The 24,517-nt window shown below is 45.5% G+C and overlaps 1 protein-coding gene across 2 annotated transcripts in view; it reads right to left on the bottom strand.

Annotated features, from left to right (window-relative positions):
- FAM184B (family with sequence similarity 184 member B) overlaps positions 1-24,517 on the bottom strand; it is an 805,260-nt gene that overhangs the window by 633,582 nt on the left and 147,161 nt on the right. For both annotated transcript variants that reach the window (XM_069631907.1, XM_069631908.1), the window contains exon 5: positions 9,347-9,553. In XM_069631907.1, coding sequence (XP_069488008.1) covers positions 9,347-9,553 — 207 coding nt within the window. The remainder of the gene's footprint in view (positions 1-9,346; positions 9,554-24,517) is intronic.

The raw sequence follows: 24,517 nt of genomic DNA, 5'->3' as shown, positions 1-24,517 counted from the left end.
CAAGAACGGTAAAGCTGATGCCCTTTCCCGGATGGGAGTGGAAGAGCACATGGTCAATCCTGAACCCGTACCTATCATTCCCGAACAAAGAATCTTAGGTCTAATCGGCACACAATCCATCGAAGAAGTTGAAGCCAAAGTTAAACAACTTATAACTCCAGCAGACATACAGAATTGGCATCTTCAGGGAAAAGACTTCACGGTGAAGAACGACCTATTGTACTTCCAAGAACGGTTATATCTACCCTGTGCTAGTTTACAGAATCAAGTCATCTCTTGTTATCACGACTCCCTAATGGAGGGACACCCCGGTATGGCCAAGACCTCAGAAAAGATCAAGCGTCACTTCTGGTGGCCGTCTTGGAGAAAGGATATCAGAGACTTTGTAATGTCCTGTGGAGTGTGCGCTCAAAAATAAAAGTCAAAAGGAGAAACCAGCAGGCCTCTTACGCCCACTTGACATCCCACCTCGTCCCTGGCATACTCTCTCCATGGATTTCATCACCGACTTACCTTCATGTTCCGGATATAATACGATCTTAGTAATCGTGGACCTATTCTCCAAGATGGCGCACTTCATCCCACTGAAAGGTCTACCGTCAGCAGCAATCCTGGCCCGGGAGTTTCTCGAAAACATCGTTCGGTTGCACGGCTTTCCTTCAGTTTTAATCTCGGATAGAGGAAGTCAATTTGTCTCCCACTTTTGGCAGAGTTGCTGTCGGTTGGCTCAAATTGATGTAAGGCTTTCAACCAGTCACCACCCCCAAACCGACGGACAGACCGAGAGGACCAATCAAACTCTGGAACAGTACTTACGCTGCATGCTGCAACAAACAGAAAGAACTTGGAAGGACATCCTTTGGATAGCCGAGTACGCTTACAATAATTCAGTCCACTCTGGAACCGGAAAAACCCTGTTTTTTCTTTTATATGGTAGCCATCCTCAAACCTCTAATCTGGATCCACCTCAGGATCTAGGGACACCAGCAGTAGACCACCTGCATTCTGCAATCACCCAAGCCTTTAAGGAAGCCACTTCTCATCTGCAAAGGGCTAAGGAACAATACAAGAAAGGAGCAGACCAACATCGGAAGGAGGCCCCTCAATATCAAGTAGGAGATCAAGTCTGGTTATCCACCAAACATTTACCCCTAAAAGGACCGCGCACCTTCAACCCAAGATACCTGGGACCCTACTCAATCACTACCATAATAAACCCAGTGGCAGTCAAGTTGGACTTGCCCCCTCATATGAAAATGCACCCAGTCTTCCATGTCTCGCTACTAAAACCTGTGCAGCCAGAGACCCGATTGACTAAATCTCCAGAACCTATCCTAGTTGATGGAGAACTCGAGTTTGAAATCAAAAACATCTTAGATTCCAAAATCTCCAAATCAAGGCTATACTACCTGATTGACTGGAAAGGTTATGGCCCCCAGGAAAGGTCTTGGGAACCTGCAGAACATGTCCACGCACCTCGTTTAGTCAAGAAATTTCATTGAACATTTCCTAACAAACCAAGACCCCCAGAGAAGTCAAGCTTGGGAGGGGCCTTGGGGGGGGGGGTGCTGTCATGATCCCTGCTTCCAAGGGGCCAGGACTTGCCTCACATCCTTGGAAGCAGGCCCATAACCTTGATCCTGGGTACCAGCCAGTCCCTATCGGGACCTTTTGGACCTTGTCCTGGCGCCAGTGGCACCAGGCTCATAAAGATGACCGGTCCCGGCGCTGGAAGCGCCGGGCTCATAATGCTTAAGAGTGCTTGGGTGGACCTACCTGCAGCAGACCATGCTGCTTACTTACCAGCTCGATGGTCTTCTGATCCTTCTCTGCCTGGAACTACTTTTCCTGTCTGGGTGGGGCAGGAGCCACTCCCTGGAATCAGAACACAGGAACTCTTTTCTTACCTGGGCGAGGCTGTGGAAGAAGACGCCTAAGCACTACAGAAGGCTATTTAAACCACACCCGATTGATGAAAAGTGCTTCGCGTTATTCTGCATCTGCAGCAGGACGCTCACCGTGTCAGCTCCAGTCTTCCTGAGATTCTTCAGCTCCAGTTCCTGTGAAAACGAATTCCTTACCTGCTAGAGATCCGATCCTCAGCTGCACCTGCCAAGACAAAACAACAGGTTAGCAGAATTCAATTCGAGAGTAGCGCTCTTACTTACCAAATACGGCGGCATCTTCCAAAGCCTTCCGCCGCTTTCTTCGGCTCCCCATCGACATCTGCAAAGAAAAGGACTTGATTAAGCATTGCATTCTTGAATTGCTTACCTGCTCTCCGCACGTTCTGAACTTCAAGAAGCGCTGCATGCCGGCATCTGCAAAACAAAGGGAGACATTTTAAGGCGCATTCTAAACCAACCATAAACTTTCTACTTACGCGCTCGCACGTTCGCCGGCATCCATCTAGCAACGCTCTCTGCATCCACGATCTGCAAGGACAAAAGAGACATTAAGGCGTGCTTTTGAAACAAACAGCAGTCATTTTACTTACGTGCACCGCGCTTCATCTTCTTCGTACATACGCGCTTGCACGATCCTGGGCACTTATTCATCAGCGTCCATTGCACCTAAACCTGCAGGACAAAGAGAGACATTAGAAAGGGTGACAGCAACCGGTCATCTTTCCTACTCACCTGCTCGCCGCATCATTCCTCTACAATTTCAATCTTGACACCCTGAGACTGAGCAAGGGACTAAATTAAGGGTACTCCAATAACTATCAAGAAACCGCTCGTGCGGTAAACGGCGGTATCTTCCAACATCAACCTCTGCAATCAAGAGGATTGTCAGTGAACCAGTGAAGTAACTGGTACTTGCGCCCCTGCAAAGACGCAGGATGGAGAGCCCGGCCTTAATATATCTAAGGTGAGCAAGCCACGCCCTTGGTTCGAATAAGAGGACTGAGGAAGGAGAAGTTCAGTCAATCCAGTTTCTAAATCCTTGTTCTTCCGTCTGCAGACACCTCACTCTACACGTCCGGTACATCGTGAGAAGGGGACCAGCCCTAGGAGAAGGCCGAGATCTACGAGTCACACTAGAAGACACGGCGACAGCTCAGTCCAGCCCAGCGCCTCTGTGGAAATCAGGTGAGCGTTACAGCCTCCCACCGTCGGGTTCAATACAGCTTTTCTTTAACACAGTTCATGTAGTTCTCATTTTCATTTTCATCAGACAGCAAGGTTTTCCTTCTCCTAGATTTCTTTTAGCATCCCTCTGTCGGGTTCACACTTGCCACATTCTACAGTTCATAATCTTATTGGAAAGCAGTGTTTCCTTCCCATAGCTTTCCTCTGGCAACGGGTGAGAGACTTTTGATTGTACAAGGGATTTGACATAACCCTTGTAGGACCGCTCTGACGCTTTACGCCACCCTTTCCTTGGGTTTTCTGGTTCTTGTAGTTTCAAAACAGGTCCCGATCACAGCCTTTCGAATGAGCGCCCACGTGGCGCCAGTCCCATCTGCACCTGGACCTGAACTGGGCTTTCTTTAAAGTTCAAAGAAACACACAAGTGTGTTCTCTTGCAAATTCCTTGCATTCACAATGTTTCTACTTGCACCCTTGGGCTCAACACAGTTTGGTTTGCTATCACTTCCTCCAACTCACCGGCTGTGCTGAACCTGTTGGCTTCCCTGATCTCTGGAGTCAAGGATAGTACCACGGTAGCCAGCTTGCCTGTGTTATCAATGCAGTAGGCCCCCGGGTACCGTTGGCATCTGCTGCTCCACACGCCAGGTGTAACTCCCTGTCTTATGATTTCCCTTTCGGCGGCTTCGCGGGTCTGAGATGAAAAGGGCAAGGGCAATTCCCCCGTCGTCGTCCTTCCAGGTCTTGCCGCCTTTCTATTCTGTTTGAACTGCCGGTTTGGTGTAGCTGTCTCCTCGTGCCTTCGGCCTTGCTTGAAGTGTGCTGTCCGGCTCCACCTTTTGTTGCTTTGGGGAAGGTAAAGGGCCGTCAGGTGTGCGTGGTTATGGTCAATTGCCTGACTCTGCCTAGCCCGTGTGTTGGGGCATGTCAGGTAAACGGCTCTGGTGTTAGTCCCGTCTGTTAGAGTGTAAGAAAGTGAATATGTGCGAAAAGAGGGGGGTGTTTGAGCTTCTAGATATCGTACAAGGCAGGATGGGGAAAAGGTGTTACAGGGAAGGGGAAACCACGTTTCAACCTTCTGTGTCCCACTTCCACTCCCCAAAAACCCCTCTCCCAGGTGATCCTTCCCCACTGGTCCACCCCCCGGAACTGGATCCAATAGCGATGGCTGTGTCCTGGCCACCTGGACGACAGATCTCTGGGGACTAGCGGGATCAGGTTTTTCACAGTATGCTGTGTATTTCCTATCTAATACAAGAAACTTGCTTTACCATCAGTCTGCGTCTCATCCCCTTATTTGCTGCAAACCGAGGCTGAGCCAGATGGGCCTTTGGGAAGGGGCCTGATCTTGGCCACCAGACAGGAGTTGTAGTCCAAAATCTGGAGGGCCACGCAATGAGTAACCAGGCTCTAGATTTTCATTAATCAATTAATCAATCTGAATTGTTCATTTAAATAAAGGCCTCTTCTGGTTTCTACACCTCTACCCAGCTAGTCCACAAAGCGCCTCCTCATAGTAGCATTTTCGCCCTGAACAATCTCCCATATGGCAATATGCAGAATGTATGGGATCCTCACCCCGAGTAGCATAAGTGTTCACACCCAAATGTTTATTCCCTGGTATTCTGGGCCTCGCAATTTCTAATCTGCTATCTCGTCTATCATCAAAACTGTTGTACCTTAATTTGTATCATCCCCCAGTGCAATGCATATTGAATTCATGCTGCTAGATACAGTGACCTGGACTCCGCCCTCCCCATAGTTCAAGACTAGGGTAGTCATAACAATTCTTGGTGACTGTGCTGCCAATATAAGCAGTCAACAAAGATATAAGGAGGCTCATTGCAAGTTTGGCAGTGCAGGAAAAAAGTGGCCATGATTCTGTTACCGACACTTTGCCAGCATGGCCAAACTACAGGTTTCCCGGTGGGTTGACCTGCTTTACCTCCAGCCAAGAGGCAAACTGGCAAAAACAGCATGTATTACTGGCACAAGTATTGCGGGATGGTAATTCCAGCAATTGCCCCATGGTGTCCTATGGGGGAATCTATGGAATGGGGATTCATTTACCGTTGCTGGTAATTCCGGCAGATCGGACACCGGTAATGGTATTACGTTTGCCAGTATCCTGGCAGAATTACCGCCAGGATACTGGCAAACCTATAATGTGGGCCACTGTGCCTAACTACTCAGGGGTGTTCTGCAGGATGCTTAGCAGCAATGCCAAAGTTTTCAAGGACATGTCATTGGAAGGTATAGAAGAGGATCTTAAAAGTCACTATGGTCCTTTAAAATGGACATAGTGGACAGGGCCTCTTCAAAATACCTTAGTTCTTTTGTTAGGTAATCGACACTGACAAACCGCTCCTGGTCACTTTCGCTGCTTTTGATTCGATGTCGAGATGTTCGAGTCAATGCAGTCCCACTTACAGGTTGGTGTCAAGATGGTTTGAAGGTGCAGGCTCCCGGTGGGTAAAGCCGGCTTTCAAGACAGTCAAAAGTATAGCTTCCAACGGTTTGTGTCAGCATAGGCGTTGGCAGAGAGATGGCCCTGCTGGGTCGAGTCAGTGTTTGAGGTGTCAAGCCGACGGCTTCCAGCATGTCGGAGATGCACTCTGCATCAAAGATGCCTCCTGGTGTGCCAATATCCAAAAAGCCTTACTTGACAAAATAGCTCTGTTACAATCCAAAATAGAAGCCAAAAAGCGAAGTCTGACTTTGAGCACCAATTGCAGCAAACCTCATGACTCACTGTCTATACCGTGCCACTCATTCTATAGTTCCCCGGTCTTTACTAAGGAGGTAGAAGACATCATAGCCAGCCGAAAACCTTCTAGATGTCTGGGATATTTGCCCAGCTACTGTCATAAAGGAGGGAGCAAGGGAACTTTCTCCGTTCATCACCTCCCTGATCAACGCTTCCTTTGAAACCGCCACAGTCCCAAATAATCTCAAGGAGGCTTGGGTCATGCCTCTTCTAAAAAAACCTGAACGAATTTCAAGTGCTCCAAAATAACGCACTAAGATCTGCCTAAAACATCCCATGAACCAACCACCTCTCAGCAATAAGACGTGACACACAGTGGCTTCCAATGCGAGGCAGAATCACACTTTGAACACTAGTAAGTACGCACAAATGCCTTTCCAACACAGCTGCAAAATACCTGATTGACAAATTTATCAGGAACCAATCTACCAGACCCACTAGGTCAAATTACTTGCACTGCTGCAACATTCCTAAATACAAATTACAAAACACAGGCGGGTCTAGCTTCCCGGTGCTAGCAGCTAAGCCCTGGAACTCCTTGCCTACAGCACTTAGAGCTGAACCATCCTTTTGGACTTTCAGAGAAGAAGTAAAAGCGTGGCTTTTCGCCCAGCAAAACTAAAACTTACAAATCCCCCCCAGTTCTTCTCATTTGTACAGCTGATTAAACGCCTAGATCTGTAACATTCTGCTTTTGCTATCTGTATCATTTCAACTGTATCCTTAGCTCACATTGGATACGTTGCACATGTTTAGCATGTTTACTTGATATGTAACACAAGTCAACTGCTATATGTATTGTCTTTGTAACCACTGCTTCATGTTCATGTAAAAGCGCCCAGATCCCTCAGGGTTAGGTGCGCTCCATAAATAAACTAAACTATACTACACTCTAGTCAGTTGCTACCAAGAGGTTGAGCAGACAATCAAGTCGAGATAATGTAGTCCGCTTCAATGGGTTGAGCCGGCGTCTAGATGACTCAAAGGCAGCAAGCGGTTAAAAGTTGCATAGTGTGGCAAAAGCAGCACTGTGGGTTCCAGTAGCGGCTCGAAGTGCTTTGATTGCGGTCAAGCTAGCTTGCAGATATCTCAATGCGATTAAGCTGGGTCCAAGCAGATTCTGGACTTCTGGGGTGATAGGAGTCCAAATACAGGATTTTCAGCACCCGGTTCAGTTCTTTCTTTTTGTACTTCCACTCCAGGGAGTTGTCTGGCACCTACAGGGGGCACTTCACCTCCAGTAAACAGGATCCTAGATGCAGTGCACAGGCAGTACGCATTGGTACACACAACCCACACCCCCCATCCCTCCTCCTCACCCCCCTGTTCCTTGGGGATGTTTAGGAGCAGAGCTTGCCTCTGCCCTGGATGCATTCTGTCTTCACCTCTCTGGCAGAGGACTTGGGAATAGCCTGTATTCCCAACAGCGGTCCAGTGAATCCTTCCTTTCTTGAGAGTCCATTGATGAATCCACTAAGGAGAGGTTTTGCTCTTCTTATAAAGGGAAAATGTCACTGTGGATTGGTTCAAAGAAAGAAGGCCTGCTATAAAGGATCCAATCCAGGTTGTTGTAATTAGTGACCCTTGTGTTCTGACATCATGTGCAATGAAATCCTCAAATATTATACATGGAGTAGGGGGGCACGGAACTAGACAATTTACGCAATTAGGAAGGAATTTACGTTGGCATAGAACGAAAATCGATATATTTCAGTGAGCAATAGCAACGTGCAATGGCTGTGACAATGGTGCAAATGGCACAGGCGAGTTACCCAAAAAGAATATAATGGGGCAGAGGAGAAACAATGCTCTACGGAGGAATGTAGCGCTTCACCCTGTACGTATCAAACTGAGCATTTAAGCTGCTATTGACTCCCAATGGGGATTGCAGCTGAACAACCCCACACTCAAGGTGCATGAAGAAAAAACTGCCCACGTTCCCTGCACTAAAACTTCAATTAAATAATATAACTTTGGTATTATTGTGTAAAAAACGAAATTCACTGCTCATATACAATATATTCTCTACAGCCACATTTTTTAAAATCTTAATGTTGTATCTTGCACAGACAGAATAGAGAGGCCAGGCCACTACAGCTAATTCTTGCGCAAAGCAGCCCCAATATCACGCAACTATTGCGATGATAATAAGGGAAGCATCGCATTGATGAATCGATATATAGACAGTGTTTTTTGTAGAATGCTTGCAATGATTTCTGAATCACGTAAGCTTATTGCAGATGTTTATAATGTATCCGCTCGTGCGCCCTAGAAACGTGTTATGGGCAATATTGTCAGCCTTTCAATGCGACCCACGTGCACGCCAACGTTTAGAAACAGTGTTGCGTGTAATTCAGGGATCTATCGATCCAGTGGAATAGGAAAGGGAAAACATTAGCAAATTCCGTTTTTTTAACACCATAATATTATTGATATCTTATTTATTGAAGTTTTAGTGCATTTAATACATCAAGTTATTCTTCGTATAATGGTCTAGTCCCTGGTACAAAATCGATTCCTGGTGGTCTGTATGTAACTTTATATAAGTGTGGTAGAAACCACAAACAGCCAGTTAAGCGTCTTCAACGAATGTCAACCCCTATCGTAGCCTCTCTCCATCTCGCTTCAATTGACATTTCAAGGTCCGGGCCCTATCTGACATCATGGGCGATCCCACTTCGTTCGTGCCCTTTTCCCGCAGCTGCTCTGGAAGGAATTAAAATCACACCTCTTCAAGCAAGCTCATTTTCTCTAGTTGTAACCTTGCCTGCCCTATTCCCTGCTTCAGTCAATGGAATAAACTGTGCCCTGCCCTGGCCCCTCGCATTGCTATGCCTTTGCTGTGCTGTGACACACGCGTCGCGTGGCCATATTTCAGCTCGAGGTGGCGACAGCGAGAGGGAGCTTCTTCTAATAGCTCTTTACGCGATCTCATTTCATCAGCCACCCTCAGGTGGCCTCCTTCCATATGTGTCCTTTTGTGACTGCGTAGGAATGCCTGGAGGCGAGTGTCTGAGTGAGAGCATGCGTGACAGCTTTGAGGTGCAATGTTTGAATGGTACGCGTGAGCTCAGTATGACGTACCTTACCGCCTCTGGAACAAGAAGCCACGAGAACAGGGGTTGGAGGAGCGTGTGATCACGCGGGCTGCTAATTCACTCATTTTTTTCTCCAATGCATGATTTTTATTTCACCTGCATTCTGGCACTCAGCTCTTTGATTTGTTTCTAAACAAACCACTCTTGGGTTGCCGTACCTCTTTTGAGGCGAGAATGCTCACTTCGTGCACCCATGATCAGTCGCAGTCTGGTCAGCCACACACATTTTTACATAGATGGCACATTTTTTTTGTAAAATTAATAGTAATCGACACACAATCTAGAAACTACAATACATACGTTATAATAACATATGTTATAAACAAACCGTGACGTTATTACATGTTATTTATTACATGTGTTCGACGAAAACATAACAGCATTCCTACCTTTTGCAATTTTCTTCTTTCGGCTTCCATGGAGGCCTGGACCGATTTTATCTCTAAAGTGTGTTTCTTCACTAATTCTTCCAAACCCTTCACGAGTTGTTCCTTCAGACGCATTTTCTCCTCGTCTGACTGACGCCTGATTCTGCAAAGTTCCTCTTCGTGCCGCTGCTTCATCTCCTCCCTTTCCACAGCACGTTCCTCCAAACACTATAACACGAGAGTAGAGGAAATGTGTCAGGAAGCACAGGATGGAAGATGCAGATAGAGTGACAAATAATGTTACCACCTCGTAAGCATCAGTTTCTCATTGTATCAGAGCCGGCACAAATCTATCTGGAAAAAGTCATATCTGTGTTTTTTGAACATTTAGGGGGCCATTTTTTTTCTTTTTAGAAAATGTGTCCCCACACACAGGGATGAACAAAACAACACAGATTTACATCAAAAATGTTTCAACAAACCCTCTTCACCCACTGCCACCTCCCAACGCCCCTCCCCCAACAAGGATGCAGAAACTTCCCCAGAAATAACGACATTATCAGCAAATTCCAAAATCAGAAGAATGTTATCCTCCTACCATGCAGAGCAAAAATAAATCATACACCCATGAAGCCAGGAGAGGGGAGGTTCATGCAGGCAACACCCCCCACCTTGTCCACTGTAAGCATCAACGCCCCGATTCTCTAAACCTATTAGGAACATATTTTCTATCAGACTGTTCTCAGAGCAGAGGACCATTGCCCCCTCCACAGCAAAACCCTATCCATGGAGTAATGAGGTGATGTTCTCCATTAAATATATCTCTTTCACGTTAGCGATCCACTCCCTCTCCAGCGGTAGGTACTCCTTCTTCCATTGTATTGCTAGGCAGGCCCTTGCGGCTGCCAACATAAAAAGGGCAATATGAGTCAGGAAACTCCATCCTTCATCATCTGACTCCAAACTGAAACACACCAAAATAGGGTTCAATCTTCTATCACCTCTGCAGAACCCTTTAACCACCCGAGGACCACCGTCCAGTACACCTGGACCCTTCCACAATACCATCACATGTGCCAATATATTAAGTGTTGCCCACGTTTGCCCCAACAATATGGGCTCACTGGCAGAAACATCTTAGATAACCTGATTGGGTCATACTGCCATCTATGCAACAATTTCACCCCATGCAATTTGTATTGGCAGGCGATTGAAGTCTTAAAGGCTCCTCTACACATCTTCTGCCACAACAATTCTTCAACCTTCTTTCCCAAATCTCTTTTCCATCTGGCTCTAAGGCAGTCAATATTTCTAGCCTTCGCCAATATCAACGCAATGTATACTCTAGAAATCAATCCCTTAGTATCCACCTGCGCATCCAATATTTTCCCCACTGTTGTGAATTGCCTTTGTACCTCCGGCCCCCATTTTTCTGCCGTCAGAACCCTCTTCAACTGTAAATAAGAAAGCACTGACAGCATCCCAATCTGCAGGCAGACGTCTAACTCCTGGATGGAAATATATCTACCCGTCACCCACAGTTGACCCACCCTCTGTAATCCTACCTCCTACCATTCCTGGTATCTAGCCAGGTCGACAGGGCTTCAAGTGGGATGGGGACAGCCACAGCCGAGCCATGGCAGTCTCCAAAAAATGGGGCTCAGCCGGGGCCCCCTGCTGCCACCATGTCACAGCAGCCGCAACGGGACATTAGCCCGCCACGCCGCCATGATCAAAGACAGCTGTGACTGACTGAAATACCAGCCACATCGTCACGCAAACTACAACTTCCTCTCGCGGGTCGTGAGAGGAGGTTGCAGTTTCTACAATGCTGTGGCTGGCGCTTCTGCCAGTCACAGCTTCAGGACATGCCAGCCGCCCACAGCTTCAGGACATGACGCCGCCCACAGCGTCCCCTAAATTAATCTTCCTGTTCCGACCCCTTGAAAGGCTTACAAACCATGCAAGGGGCCATGAGAGGAAGTAGCAGTCACAGGCAGCCATGCCAGTCCTGATAAAGGGGTTCGCCATTTTGGCCTGCCTCTCTCTCACCTGCAGCACCAGAGTCAGTGGGCCCAACGAGGAACCCTACCACAGCCACAACCAACAACCAACTTACAAGGTAAGTGACACTTAAGATGTGGTAGCGCATCAGACGCGGTCTGCAGTGCACGCGGTTCCATATAGTGTCATTCGCACCCCTCCCATCCCCTTTTTGGTAATTTTAGTGGTAGGTGGCATTTTGATACATACAAAAAGAAAATAACAACTGTGGGACCATTATACATGCAGGACACTCATCTGTTACAGCTCTGACCAGGCCCTGTGGGGCAAAATATATGCAAACACCCTAATGAGCATGCGCGATGATACCAACATAAGTGATTTCACAGAAAGGGCACTGCAAGAAGCATCATCAGTCTTTCATACTAAGAAGCACCATGGGAAATTACTTTAAAATAAGTTGTCATGGGTAAGTAGAGTCGCAAATAACTTTTTGAATGACACTATTATTGAAGCAACTCTATAGCCAAAATCCCATGAGCAAGGATTTTTTTGATAATAGCATATAGCAACAAACACTATAAACTGAATCAGGAACAGGGTTTCCAGAAAAGACACAGCAAAATGTGTCCAGGATCACACCCGTTGGTTAAGAGGCAAAAACGGGAAATGGGCACATTTAGCAGGTGGCCACATACCTTTCCAGGTTTAGTTAATATAAATATCTATTAAGGCTTTGCTTAAAGAAATGCCTTGCAAATAACGCACACAACATGATAAACCAGCATATCATAATAAACTAACTTTACACTATAAACATTTTCAGCCGTCAAGTCTCTTGGAAGATCTCCAGCTGTCTTTGGCGCTCAGTTCCTTTTAGATGTAGATCCATAACTTCTCAGCCTCAGGAGGATAGTTCAGGGGAAACGTGGTCGCCTTGGAAGCAAGACGACACAGAGCAACATAGGTTCGATCCCTGGGTCCGCGCTTAGAAACTTCGGGGTATTAAGCGCATTATAAATAACCTATCATATCATAGAAACATACTGAGCAAAACGTGTATGACTAACTTTATTTTTCCCCATACTGCATGGAAGGTTACAGTAGCACCAGACTAAGTAATGTGATCCAAAACAATCTGATTTAACACAACATGCTGTAGTATGCATCCTTCCCATTTCTAAAGACCCCATTCGCATTTTTTAAGGGAAAAAAGTCCCTTCTAATAGCGCCCACTCTCTGTCAACAGAGCATTACAATGGGAGCAAAGTGCTGTGATGGTGCACAGACCACTGTAAGAGCCGTTCTGCGGCCCAATGTTCAAGTTATCCATACTTACCAACCCTACTGATTTAGGCAGTAGGCTACTGCTTTTTAAGCAGTCCTACCACCTACAGATTTGGGTGACAGATCCTACTGCTTTTTACAGTTGCATGTAATGTATGTGACTCTAAGGCATTTAATCTGTCTGTGTGGTGGGCGGGTAAGTGATACATTTGAGTGATGGGCTTAGATCAATCCACTGGCCTGCAGGCTACATGACTCTGCCCTGCATTAACAGGTTTGTATGCAGATTTTGTCAGTCTAGGAAAATAGATACCACACGATTAATGGCAATGTATCATATTGGCCGAAGACCAACCGTCTCATGTACTGAATGTCAGAAATACAGACTCATAAGTTTGACCAATGAGCGGCCATTTTTGATGTAACTAGAATCGCCATTTTGTTCTCTGACGTTTGCTCATTGCTTTTTGTTCAAAACTGCTTAGCCGAAAGCTTATTCTGCTTATTCTGCTTCACTGATTACTTTGTTGTTCAAAGCGAAAGAGCAAGGCCGGGAGTTATTCGTTGAAATATAACGTAGGCAGCCCCAGAGAGGAATGCCCAACCCCCTCCCGCATGTAGCCTTGGAAGCCTTGGAAGAGCACCACGGCATTTAATAATTTCACTGATGCCAGCTAGTCTCGTTAATATGGTAGAAATGCTAGAAAGAAACAGCTAAAGGCTTGAATTATGCTTTTCTTACGGCCCCCTTCCCTAAACCCAGCAGAGCGTGCTGACTCCCAGGACACGAATAGCAAATAGGAGATAGCAAGGCCTGGAATGCGACTCTTCCCCCGTAAGCAGCTTGCACGCAAGAACAGAAGTGCTGTGTTCTGCTCAACAAAGAAATATGTTTTCAGACTCGCAATGTTGCATATTGTTGATAAAAAAGATGTTCGAAGGTGTCATATTCGTCGAAATTGTCAATCATCAGGCCCAGTTCAAAGAAACTGTACAATGGGCGTAATGAGCATGTCATGACTGATTGCAGGATGTCCATTTTGTATATATGTAACTGATGTACGTTATTTGCTCTCTTGCGTCCCTCGAGGTCTGGAGACACACATCGCGGGGCGTGAGACCGAGTTGGCCAACTGAGACTATTTGCTTTGCAATAAACCCTAGCTTTTTGGAATACAACCTCGTGTCTGGAGTATCAGTTCGTGTGTGGTGATTTGCCTTGTTTCCACTACGCAAGGGTCCCCTGGGGGCCCCTTCAAGATGGCACCCGAATAGGGACCCTCCCCCACTTGTTCCATCGTGTACGTTGTAAAATAAGAAAGGCAGAGAGAACGGCGAGGACGGGACGATCGAGCCGGGATCAAAAGGTGTCTGGGGCGCCCTGTATAAGTGATGAGAGACTCCTTTGCAGATCTGCACACATCTGATCCCTGATCGACGTGCCAGCCAGAGAACAAGGAGGCTAGGGTCCCGAAATGAGGCAAAGCCAAGATACGCAGACACAACGTCATTGGTTGTGTCAGTATACGGACGAATTGTGTCTTGGAAGACAATTTGACTTATCAGGTGAGTCGTACCCCGATTCGAAATAGCCCTGATATTGGTTGAGAGTTGACTTTGCAAAATCAAACACCCAGTGTAAGGTTGATTAGCCGACGGTAAGGTTAAAACATGCCTGGGGTATTGTCCGCCCTAGCGGGGTTTTTCCGCTGTGGTAGACAAACTTTGGAAATTGGCAAAGTTGCGCTACCTGGGGGAACGCCAGCGTATGAGATGTATGTGAAGTATGCTGTCGGTGCAATAATGTTCTGTGAGATTTGGCATAAGCACACCAGAAACCAAGAAGATTTTCAGTGGCCGATCAATGGGAGTTTTGACATTGAGAGAATAAATAACTTGGAAAAGGTATTGATAAGAAAGAAAGCACGTCGCGCAGCATTTGATATCCTTAGGGACTGGAGAAGGGAATCTATGCTTCGTTGGAGAAGTAGAGAGAAACATGCGCGCAGGCATAAATCAAAAACTAAAATAGCGGAAGAAAAGGAGGAGGAGGAGTGGACTGAGAGTCTGAGAAGGACAGGTAGACGCAAACAGTTGAACATAGAAAGAATATACCCACAACGAGAATTGCATATAGCAGATGATTTAATAGAAAAAAATGTCGACCGATACAAAGCGGGGCCCAAGACCAGAAAGTAAAACAAGCGCTTCAGGAACCACTGTCCAGCCCCATCCTGTTGCTCAAACCCCCACGCCCCTCCCAATTGTTCAAATCCTAGCACAGCCGCAGACTGCACACTTAGCACCTCCTATTAGCTAGCCAGAATCGCAACAGTCACTTCACGTTCCTGTTATCCCATCCACACCTCCTGCCCTAGAAACAGACACAGTCCAGTCCGTCCCACCCATGATTAAACTCAAAACTACGGGGGCGAGAGATGGGACTGCACAAAGTGGATGCACAAGAGTGACCCGTAGTGCGATCAGCAAGGAGAGAAAGCGGGAGTTGCAAGTACAAGCAGAGAGGTATATAGAAGGGAACGATGGGACGGCAGCATTGGACTCGATGTATGATTTCCGAAGAAGCAATGAAAGACAGGTAGTGTTGGAATGCATGGGTGAATATTTAGTAGGAAGATGGAAACAGTTAATTGGGAAATTACTGCCACAACGATTGTTAGATTTAAATGCATTAGCACATTGTAGAGAAAGAGATGAAGAAATAAGGGAAAATGTATATGGACTTTTTGCGCTTAAAAATGAACTTGATAATGAATATGCTGAAATCTTTACCACACCGGGGGATATAGGGGCAGGGATATCAGGAGAAATAGGCAGAAAGCGGTAGAGCCTTACATACAGCGGCGACATTCATCATCGTCAATACAGATAGGCGATAAACTAAAAGTATGTGTCTACGGGAGGCGCTAAGATGGATGTCGGATCCTAGTACTCCTGCAATGGAAATACATGACACATTCGATGAATATACCATGCCCATGAAAAGAAAATCACTGCAGGCGATGGCTGAACATTTAATAGGCAAAGATATAAAGGACAAGAAGGCCAGCCCCCCTGAAATAATGGCAATATATAAGAGGGCACTAGAACGAGGGACAGAGGAAACAGCCTTGTCACTTGACTTGGGGATATTATTGCATATGAGAGAAGGGGGAGGGACAGTAAGTGCGGCATTTCCAATGAGGGAAGTCCCACCTACTTTTGTACCAAAAGTAGAGATTCCTGCCACAGACACCTCAGTAGCACAGGTAATGGCAGCCCATTATACAGCCCAATATGTACATGTCCCCTTTTCCAGACAGGAAGTGAACAACATAAAACAGACGATTCCTGATATAAGAAAGAATCCCGCTGGATTTTATAAAGAAGTAGAGTCCTGCCTGCAATCATCCGTGCTTACGATGGGTGACATAGACTTAATATTCCCAGTAATTCTGCCACCAGACATATGGAAGCAAATAAGAAAAGTGGATGATATAACGGCCTATGGTGCCACATGGGCGGATTTAATAGTGGAGGATAGGAATAAAGAGGTAGGGGGAAAGCCGGGGACTAATATGGTAGCATTACCAGCATGAATAATACAGAAATTAAAAGAAATTGTTCTGGAAAAAAGAATCCAAGGGGACAAGTTAACTGCCTGTGTGCAGGGCAAGGATGAATTAGCTACAGATTATTTTAATAGGTTCCAGGAAGTATTTACAGACTTTAGCGGGCAGGATGTGAGTTCAGAAGCAGGAAAAAGATTATTTGTTGACAAGTATGTGAGGGGGTTAATACTTCCAATTCAAAATCTGATAATGACATCCGAAAGTGTGTGGCAAGCAAAAACGTTGGGTGAAGTATTACATATAGCTCAGTATTATGAGAACAGAGTAAATAAAGAGAAAGAAAAAGAGGCAAAAGATAGAGTAAATTTGAAGACAAGAGTGCTACTTTAGCAAGTAGCGGGCCACAATAGAGAGAGAGGGAACGCACAAGGAAGGAGTAATTCAAATATGCAAGGAGGGCCGTTGGGGCAGAATCAGTGTGCATATTGCAAAGAGGAAGGACACTGGAGAGCGCAATGCCCACATTTGCAAAATATAAATGGGGGTGGTCAGAGAAGACATCACCGGGGGCACCCAGGAGCAAATGGACCGAATAGGAATAATATGCAGCAGCACCAAAGTAACCAAGGAGGTCAGAATCAAGCTTACCATCAGAACACTACCAACCAGAATCAGGGCCAGGGTAACCAACAACATGGGAGTACCCAGAATGGGGGAGCTAGAGGAAGGGATGGGAACGTTTTTGATATGCAACAAAATGCGTATTACAGTAATAGCAGTGATTACACATCGGACGATGTGTTATTCCCTCAATAGGACAGCCCAAGACAGGGGGCGGAACCAGTGTCTATTCCCGTGAATCAGAAAGGACCCTATGTAGAGATGAGAGTCGGAGATAAAGAGCACCGTTTTCTTGTAGGTACAGGAGTGAAAAAGTGTTCAATAGACCATCACTTGGTTCCAGATATACCACTGTCAGGGCAAAAGAATATTTCTGTAGGGTTCGCAGGTACACCAGCAATTAATCCAGTGTCCCAATCAATCCCAGTAACGATAGGTCCATTCACTGAGCATTGTCCGTTTCTCTTAACAGAAAATTGTGGGGAAAACCTCATGGAATTGAATTTATTGAAAAAACTAGGTGCAGTTATTCATTGCACTCCCAATGGTGTGTATTTGACAATTTGGCCACAGAATGCACCGGTATCTGAATTCTTGTCTAAACCCTTGCCAGGAGAGTTGAGTAAGGTGCCAACCTGTATATGGGCAATGAATGACAATGATGTGGGATGTTTAAAGATAGAGCCAGTAAAAATAATTTTGAAAGAAGGGGTCACGTTGCCGCGTATTTCACAGTATAAAATTTCAGCTGACGGAGAGAAAGGATTGAAAAGTATTGTTTCAGATTTGGTAAGATTGGGAGTAATTGAGGAAATTACAGGTAGTACACGTAACAGCCCCATTCTTCCGGTATATAAGAAAGGCGATAATGAGATACAAAAGATATTGCATAAAAAAGTGACATGTATAGTGGGAGAGGGAAACGCATTTGCAGACAGGATTGCGAAACAAACTGCCACTGATTTAAATACCAAAATGATGACAGTACAGTCTGAGGAAGTGCCTTGCATGATAGAAGATGGGATTGCCACTGTCAAAGAAATGCAGGCCGAAGCTACCACTGATGAGATGCAAGGGGGGGCTGAGGGCTCTGCTGAATTAGATTTGGAGGGTTGTTGGGTGGACAAGGGAACTAAAAACTGGATGTTGCCAAATTCCTATGTAATTGCAATGGTCACAATGGCTCACAGCCCTACCCACATTTGTGCCAAGAAAATAATCCAGCACCTAGCTACGGTATGGGAGAATGTAAACATAAAAAAGAATGCAGAAAGGTTGGTCCAGAACTGCATCACGTGCTTACAACACAATTGCCCTCATTACAACACCGGCGCTAAACCATGGCGCTATTAGCACCATGGTCGGTGCCGGCGTTGTAACGGGTTCGCCATGGTTCAATGGGGAATTACCACCCCATTCCAAGGTGGGCGGGGCGGTAATTCCCCATTGAACCATGGCCCTTCCCCATTCCCATTTTCGCTCCATAGGGCTCTATGGGAATGGGGAAGGCGCTAAGTACAGTACCGCAAATTGCGGTACCGTACTTAGCACCAAGGTCCCTTTGCGGGTCCCTACTTTAACGGGTGGTGTAGACCAGCCGCTAAGGTCGGGTCCTGCAAAGGGACCTCGTAGTAAGGCGCTAAGTGTTTAACGGCGCTGCAGCCTTTTACGGCGCCGTTAAACACTTAGCGCCAGGGTCGTAATGAGGCCCAATGTAGGAAAGGGAACAGTGACTCCAACCGGAAGTTTTGGCCCTCCCTCTATGCCTTTTGAGGTAATCCATTTTGATTTCATAGAGATGGAGGGATGCCAAAACTTGAAATATGTCCTAGTAGTAATATGTGCATTCAGCAAATGGGTGGAAGCATATCCCTTAAAAGACTGCACTGCAATGAGCACGGCAAAAGTAATGTTAAAGGAATGCTTTTCCCATTTTGGCCTGCCCCGTGTCATATTTTCAGATAACGGTCCACACTTTGTGGGCGCAGTAATATTACAGATTTGCGCAGATCTCCAGATCAATAAGCGATTCCATTGTTCCGGACATCCGATGTCGGCCGGTCTTATTGAACGTCACAACGGAATCTTAAAGTCTAAGATCAGTAAGATATGTGCAGGAAGCAAGTTGAGTTGGGTGGATGCATTACCATTAGCGCTATTGTGCATGCGCACGTCAGTACAGGCAAGAACTGGGCTCTCCCCGTATGAAATTGTCATGGGGAGGCCGGCAAATGTTTGGTGTGCACCTCAGCCTAAGCGGCTTTGCGAAGTTGAGCATCCTGTGCTTATTACTTATTGTGGCCTTTTAATACGAAAACTGCGTTTGATTCATCAGCAGGTGCAGGAGGCTTTACCCGTGAGGTATATTGGTCCGGGGCATGCGCTGGAGCCAGTAGACTGGGTGCTACTTAAGAATTTTGAACGAAAATCATCGTTAGCGCCCAGATGGTGTGGCCCCTATCAAGTACTGCTGGAAACACAAACAGCGATTCGAGTGGATGGGAGGAAGGTGTGGACTCATGCCACGCACGCTAAAAAGATCACACCGCTGCTCAAAGACTTGCCTGACTGAGAAGACCAGAAAGAAACAGCAGCCCCAGAATCGAAAGAAACTGTTGCCAGTCCCTTACTACAGGATCTGCCTAAACCTGAAGTGAAGCTCGAAGCGAAGCCTGGAAAGATTGCTATAAAGGAGAAGGGGCAAAGAGTGCCCCAATGTTGACTAGCTGAATCTGCATTATTGCGGGCCGACACAAAGCATGTACTACTTTGGCGCCCACCAGCATCTGCCATTGTGCCACAGCCTGAAACAAAATTTGCATCACCACTGCGGCGTTCACAGCCACCTGTCACTGCGCCGCAGGACTCCGAGTTTGAGTCTGGGAGTGCATCGGCACTATTCATTGACCATACTGTACCAGGAGCTAAACGGTACAGTCTACGGCTTCGGAAGAAGGAGTGATCAAAGTTGCATTTCATTGTTTTTTTTTCATCATTGCCTCTGGTTCCCATCACGGATGGAGAAGGAACAGGGGGTCTAGAGGAGAGAAGCGTGAGAGTTGTGCAAGTCGGCAAACTCAAGACTCGCGGCTCCTCGGTGTGATCATAAAAATCCATGTGTCTGGAACCCGAACGAACGAGCGGGGCGCACATGGTACAAAGGCAATTGATAACTGCTCTGGAGTCCTTTTGAGCAAACATGAGAATGCATAATGATCTTGCCTAACAAGTAAGCAATCCAGGCTTCTAAGAACTGGCAGAATGAACTGTTGACATTTATCAAATTCATTGACATTCGGACGAGTGCCACAAGGAGAGATATTCACGACGACCACTGCGGAAGAAGAAGGACTGTGAGAGAGAGAATGCCGGAACCAGCTTTAGCCTCCTCCTGCACCGTTGCTGATAACAAATTAGGTATAAATACTGAAAAGTTAGAAAAAACACATTGTCAAAAAAACTGTATGCTGATCCTAACGATAGTAATATGTGTCATGAGTATGTTAGCGCCAATAATAACAGCATTGATACTATGGTACGTAGAAGTAACGCACCCATTAAATATGCTCTTGTCAATAATTAACATCTCCCCCACATGAAAGCCCGGTTCATGTAATTACTTACACCTTGTCCCCAATGGAAGAGAGGCACAGAGAAGGATATGGGAATAATACCTTATTGCTCATAATGAACATGACACATGCAATTTTAAAGAAATATTATTGCTGGGTATGCGCCCATGTACCGCAGCATGCTGGGAAGGGAATAGGTTGGTATGTGCAGCCATTCCCATTTAGTTCTGCATGCAGTGCATCACTAAGTGCACTATTTTATGGGAAATGGAATAAGAGTGATACGGGTCAACTAGATAAAACAAACATGAATGAATTTGAGGAAATAATTATGAGACCCGTAGGTTGTTCTATATTCCATAAAGCACGAATGATAATCCAAAACCCTACGTCAAAACCTGCACAACGAGATAGATTGTCTCCACCATCCAAAACATCAGTAATCACGTTCCGTGTAAGAACAGAAGAAAATAAAGATGCAATGCCCCCTTCCTATACAGTGAATTATAGCGCACAAACTGTCCCTTTTTGCCTAAAGAAGAAGGGCTCCTATTCAGTAGGAACGTTCACTAAATGTATGAGTACAGCGGTTCTCAAAAGAGAAGTAGAACCAGTGTATGTAGGTGATCCTGTTTATTTTATATGCAGAGAAAAAGCGTATCCCTGGTTACCCAGAAACTGGGGAGGCACATGTTAGTTGGGTCTACTGTTCCCGGGAGTGTTCCTCTTAGAGACAGCAGATGTAGCCAGGTTATCCAGACCCAGGCTACGAAGAAGCACAGAAGGTGCTTTAAGAACAGAAGACTTAGCAAAATCATATGTACCATTTTTGGCTCAAGCCATAAATTCCTATAACATAAGGAAACTATCCCGAGTGTTAGAGAGTACAATAAACATAACAACTGATATACTATACAACATGACGCTGGAAGAGAAAGGAATAAGATTAATGATGCTGCAAAATAGAATGGCTCTTGATGTAATCCTGGTTGATCATGGGGGAGTTTGCAAAATCGTGGGATCAGCGTGCTGCGTATTCGTAAATTACTCCTCCCCTACGATTTTTGAAGCGATAAAAAAGTTACACGTCCTAAGCTCCGAACTCCATACCATAAATGGGAATTGGGAGGCAGGGTCCTGGTTCTGGAGGATATTACGTGCTTGGGGATGGAAGTTAGTTGCAATACTAGTAATAGTGCTTGAAATGTTTATGACTTGCTGTTGTTGCATACACTGTCTGCCCCTAGTTTGCACTGAGATAAGTGAAGTGTGTATGCATATGTTAACCCAAAAACAAACGTATGGCCAAAATGATAAAGATATGCATGAAATGAAAATGATAAAAGAATTCATGGCCATAAATATTGGTGGGAATGAAGATACATATAGTAGTATGCAAGATTCAGGTTCAAATTCAAATTCAGATATATCAGACACTTCATCAGAGGAGGGTGCAATGTATGGATGAGGCGTTTGGCAATCGGCCAAAAGGAGGGTTTGTCAGTCTAGGAAAATAGATACCACACGATTAATGGCAATGTATCATATTGGCCGAAGACCAACCGTCTCATGTACTGAATGTCAGAAATACAGACTCATAAGTTTGACCAATGTGCGGCCATTTTTGATGTAAGAGAATCGCCATTTTGTTCTCTAACGTTTGCCTATTGCTTTTTGTTCAAAACTGCTTAGCCGAAAGGTTATTCTGCTTATTCTGCTTCACTGATTACTTTGTTGTTCAAAGCAAAAGAGCAAGGCTGCGAGGACGGGAGTTATTCGTTGAAACATAACGTAGGCAGCCCCAGAGAGGAATGCCCAATCCCCTCCCGCATGAAGCCTTGGAAGAGCACTACGGCATTTAATCATTTCACTGATGCCAGCTAGTCTGGTTAATATGGTAGAAATGCTAGAAAGAACCAGAACAGCTAAAGGCTTGAATTATGCTTTTCTTACAGCCGCCCCTTCCCTAAGCCTAGCAAAGCGTGCTGACTCCTAGGACACGAATAGCAAATAGGAGATAGCAAGGCCTGGAATGCGACTCTTCCCCCGTAAGCAGCTTGCTCACAAGAACAGAAGCGCTGTGTTCTGTTCAACAAAGAAATATGTCTCCAGACTCGCAATGTTGCATATTGCTGATAAAATAGATGTTCGAAGGTGTCATATTTGTCGAAATTGCCAATCATCAGACCCAGTTTAAAGAAAACTGTACAATGGGCGTAATGAACATGTCATGACTGATTGCAGGATGTCCATTTTGTATGTATGTAACTGAGGTACGTTATTTGCTCTCTTGCGTCCCTCGAGGTCTGGAGACACAAGTCGCGGGGCGTGAGACCGAGTTGGCCAACCGAGACTATTTGCTTTGCAATAAACCCTAGCTTTTGGGAATACAACCTCGTGTCTGGCGTATCAGTTTGTGTGTGTTGATTTGCCTTGTTTCCACTACGTGAGGGTCCCCTAGGGTACACATAGACTTAGCATAGGCATGAGAAGAGTGATAAGATAATTTTTACAACAATTGTAGCATTTCCCTCTGTATCTTCTTTTTTCTCCTTTTTCTCGCTCATTTGTTCCAGCTTTTACTTTCTCTTACGGCTTCTCCCGTCTCTTTCCTCATTTTTCTCCTTCTATTTCCCATTGTCTCTCTCTCTCTCTCTCTCTCTCTCTCTCTCTCTCTCTCTCTCTCTATCTATTCTCTCTCTTGCGCTCTCTATAGTACCATCCACAAGAGTCTTCTTGGGGAAAAGAATAGAAGTGGTAAATAGATGAATTAGGGAAGAAGACAAGAGAAAAAGCAATGACCTTCAAAAGAGTAGCCATCTCAGTACAGACTGACTCAGTGAGATCCCATTGGGAATAGACTGAAATTAAATTAGAAAGGTCTGGGAGGTCAGTCAAAATCGCTTTCAGAATACTAAACCAGGAAACAAGAAAATACTACTATGCACTGAGAATAAGAGGAAGGAAGTGAGAAACAGTTGGAGAAACACTGTTGTAGAGGTTCACAGCAGTCTCAAAATAACAATGTGCTGGAATGGGCTAATCCTCTGCAAACAATCATGCGATAAAATAAGGCCACCTAAAAAGATGACTGTGCCTAAAAGTGTGAGAATTTTGAAATGTTACTTGGACCTCGACTGGACCTAAAATTACCAAAACAAAGTCCTTTTGTGAGGGAGGCACTTGCATCTGTGGTGATTTACGTCTCCCACACTGGATTGAATGGCTTCAGGCACGGGGCATTGACTATTCTGAGTTTGACTTCTTCAAAAGCAGCCGTTTGTTCTTGGCCCCACTAGTACACTGGCCCTATCCTCAGTAATCCTCCCAAAAGGGCCATGGTCTCTGAAAATCAAGCCATGAACTTCACGTAGTACTATGCAAGTCCCAGCAAGGATTGCAAGTCTTCTTTTGACTTTGGGGTTGGGGCCTTGACTATAGCTTGCAAGAGATTCTTCTTGGGGCTGACACCATTCCTCAAGATCTTGTATCGTAGGTATTCCACTTCTTTGGCTTTAATTACACATTTTTCATATCTCAAATGCACTCCATCTTCCTGCAGCTTCTTAAGTATTGTCCTCAATATTCTGTCGTGTGCTGCGACATCTTCCACATAGATGAGAATGTCATTCTGAAAGTACGACAAATTGCCCACTTTGCGCAATAGGGAGTCCTTCATCCTCTGGAATGCTGAGCCAGCAGATGGCAGCTCATATGGCATGCACGTGTATTGGTACGTGCCAAACGGTGTAATGAATGCTGTAAGCAGTCTTGAATTCTTGTGCAGGGTTATCTGGTGGTACGCATCACGCATGTCCACTTTTGAAAAGTACTTCGCCTCTTAACCATAAGAATATGTTTGTTAATGCTGGGAAGAGGGTAGCGGTCTGTTATCACTACTATATTCAAGCTACGTAGGTCAATGCATAGTCCTATATCGTTTGTCTCCTGCTTTTTAATGAATATTATTGGACTCAGCCATTCAGAGGACTCCGCCGTCTTGATGGTGCCTTCCTTGAGCATTTTCTCTAGTTGTGCCTGTTGGGCACTTCTTGCTGTTGCAGGCACCGGCCTGATCCTGTGTTTGACTAGTATCGCATTGGGCTTGAGTCGAATTTTATTAACATAATCTTTTA

The sequence above is a fragment of the Ambystoma mexicanum genome, chromosome 6q, assembly GCF_040938575.1.
Source record: "Ambystoma mexicanum isolate Mex_15411 chromosome 6q, UKY_AmexF1_1, whole genome shotgun sequence".
NCBI classification, from domain to species: Eukaryota; Metazoa; Chordata; class Amphibia; order Caudata; family Ambystomatidae; genus Ambystoma; species Ambystoma mexicanum.
This window is presented reverse-complemented; position numbering and strand designations above follow the sequence as displayed.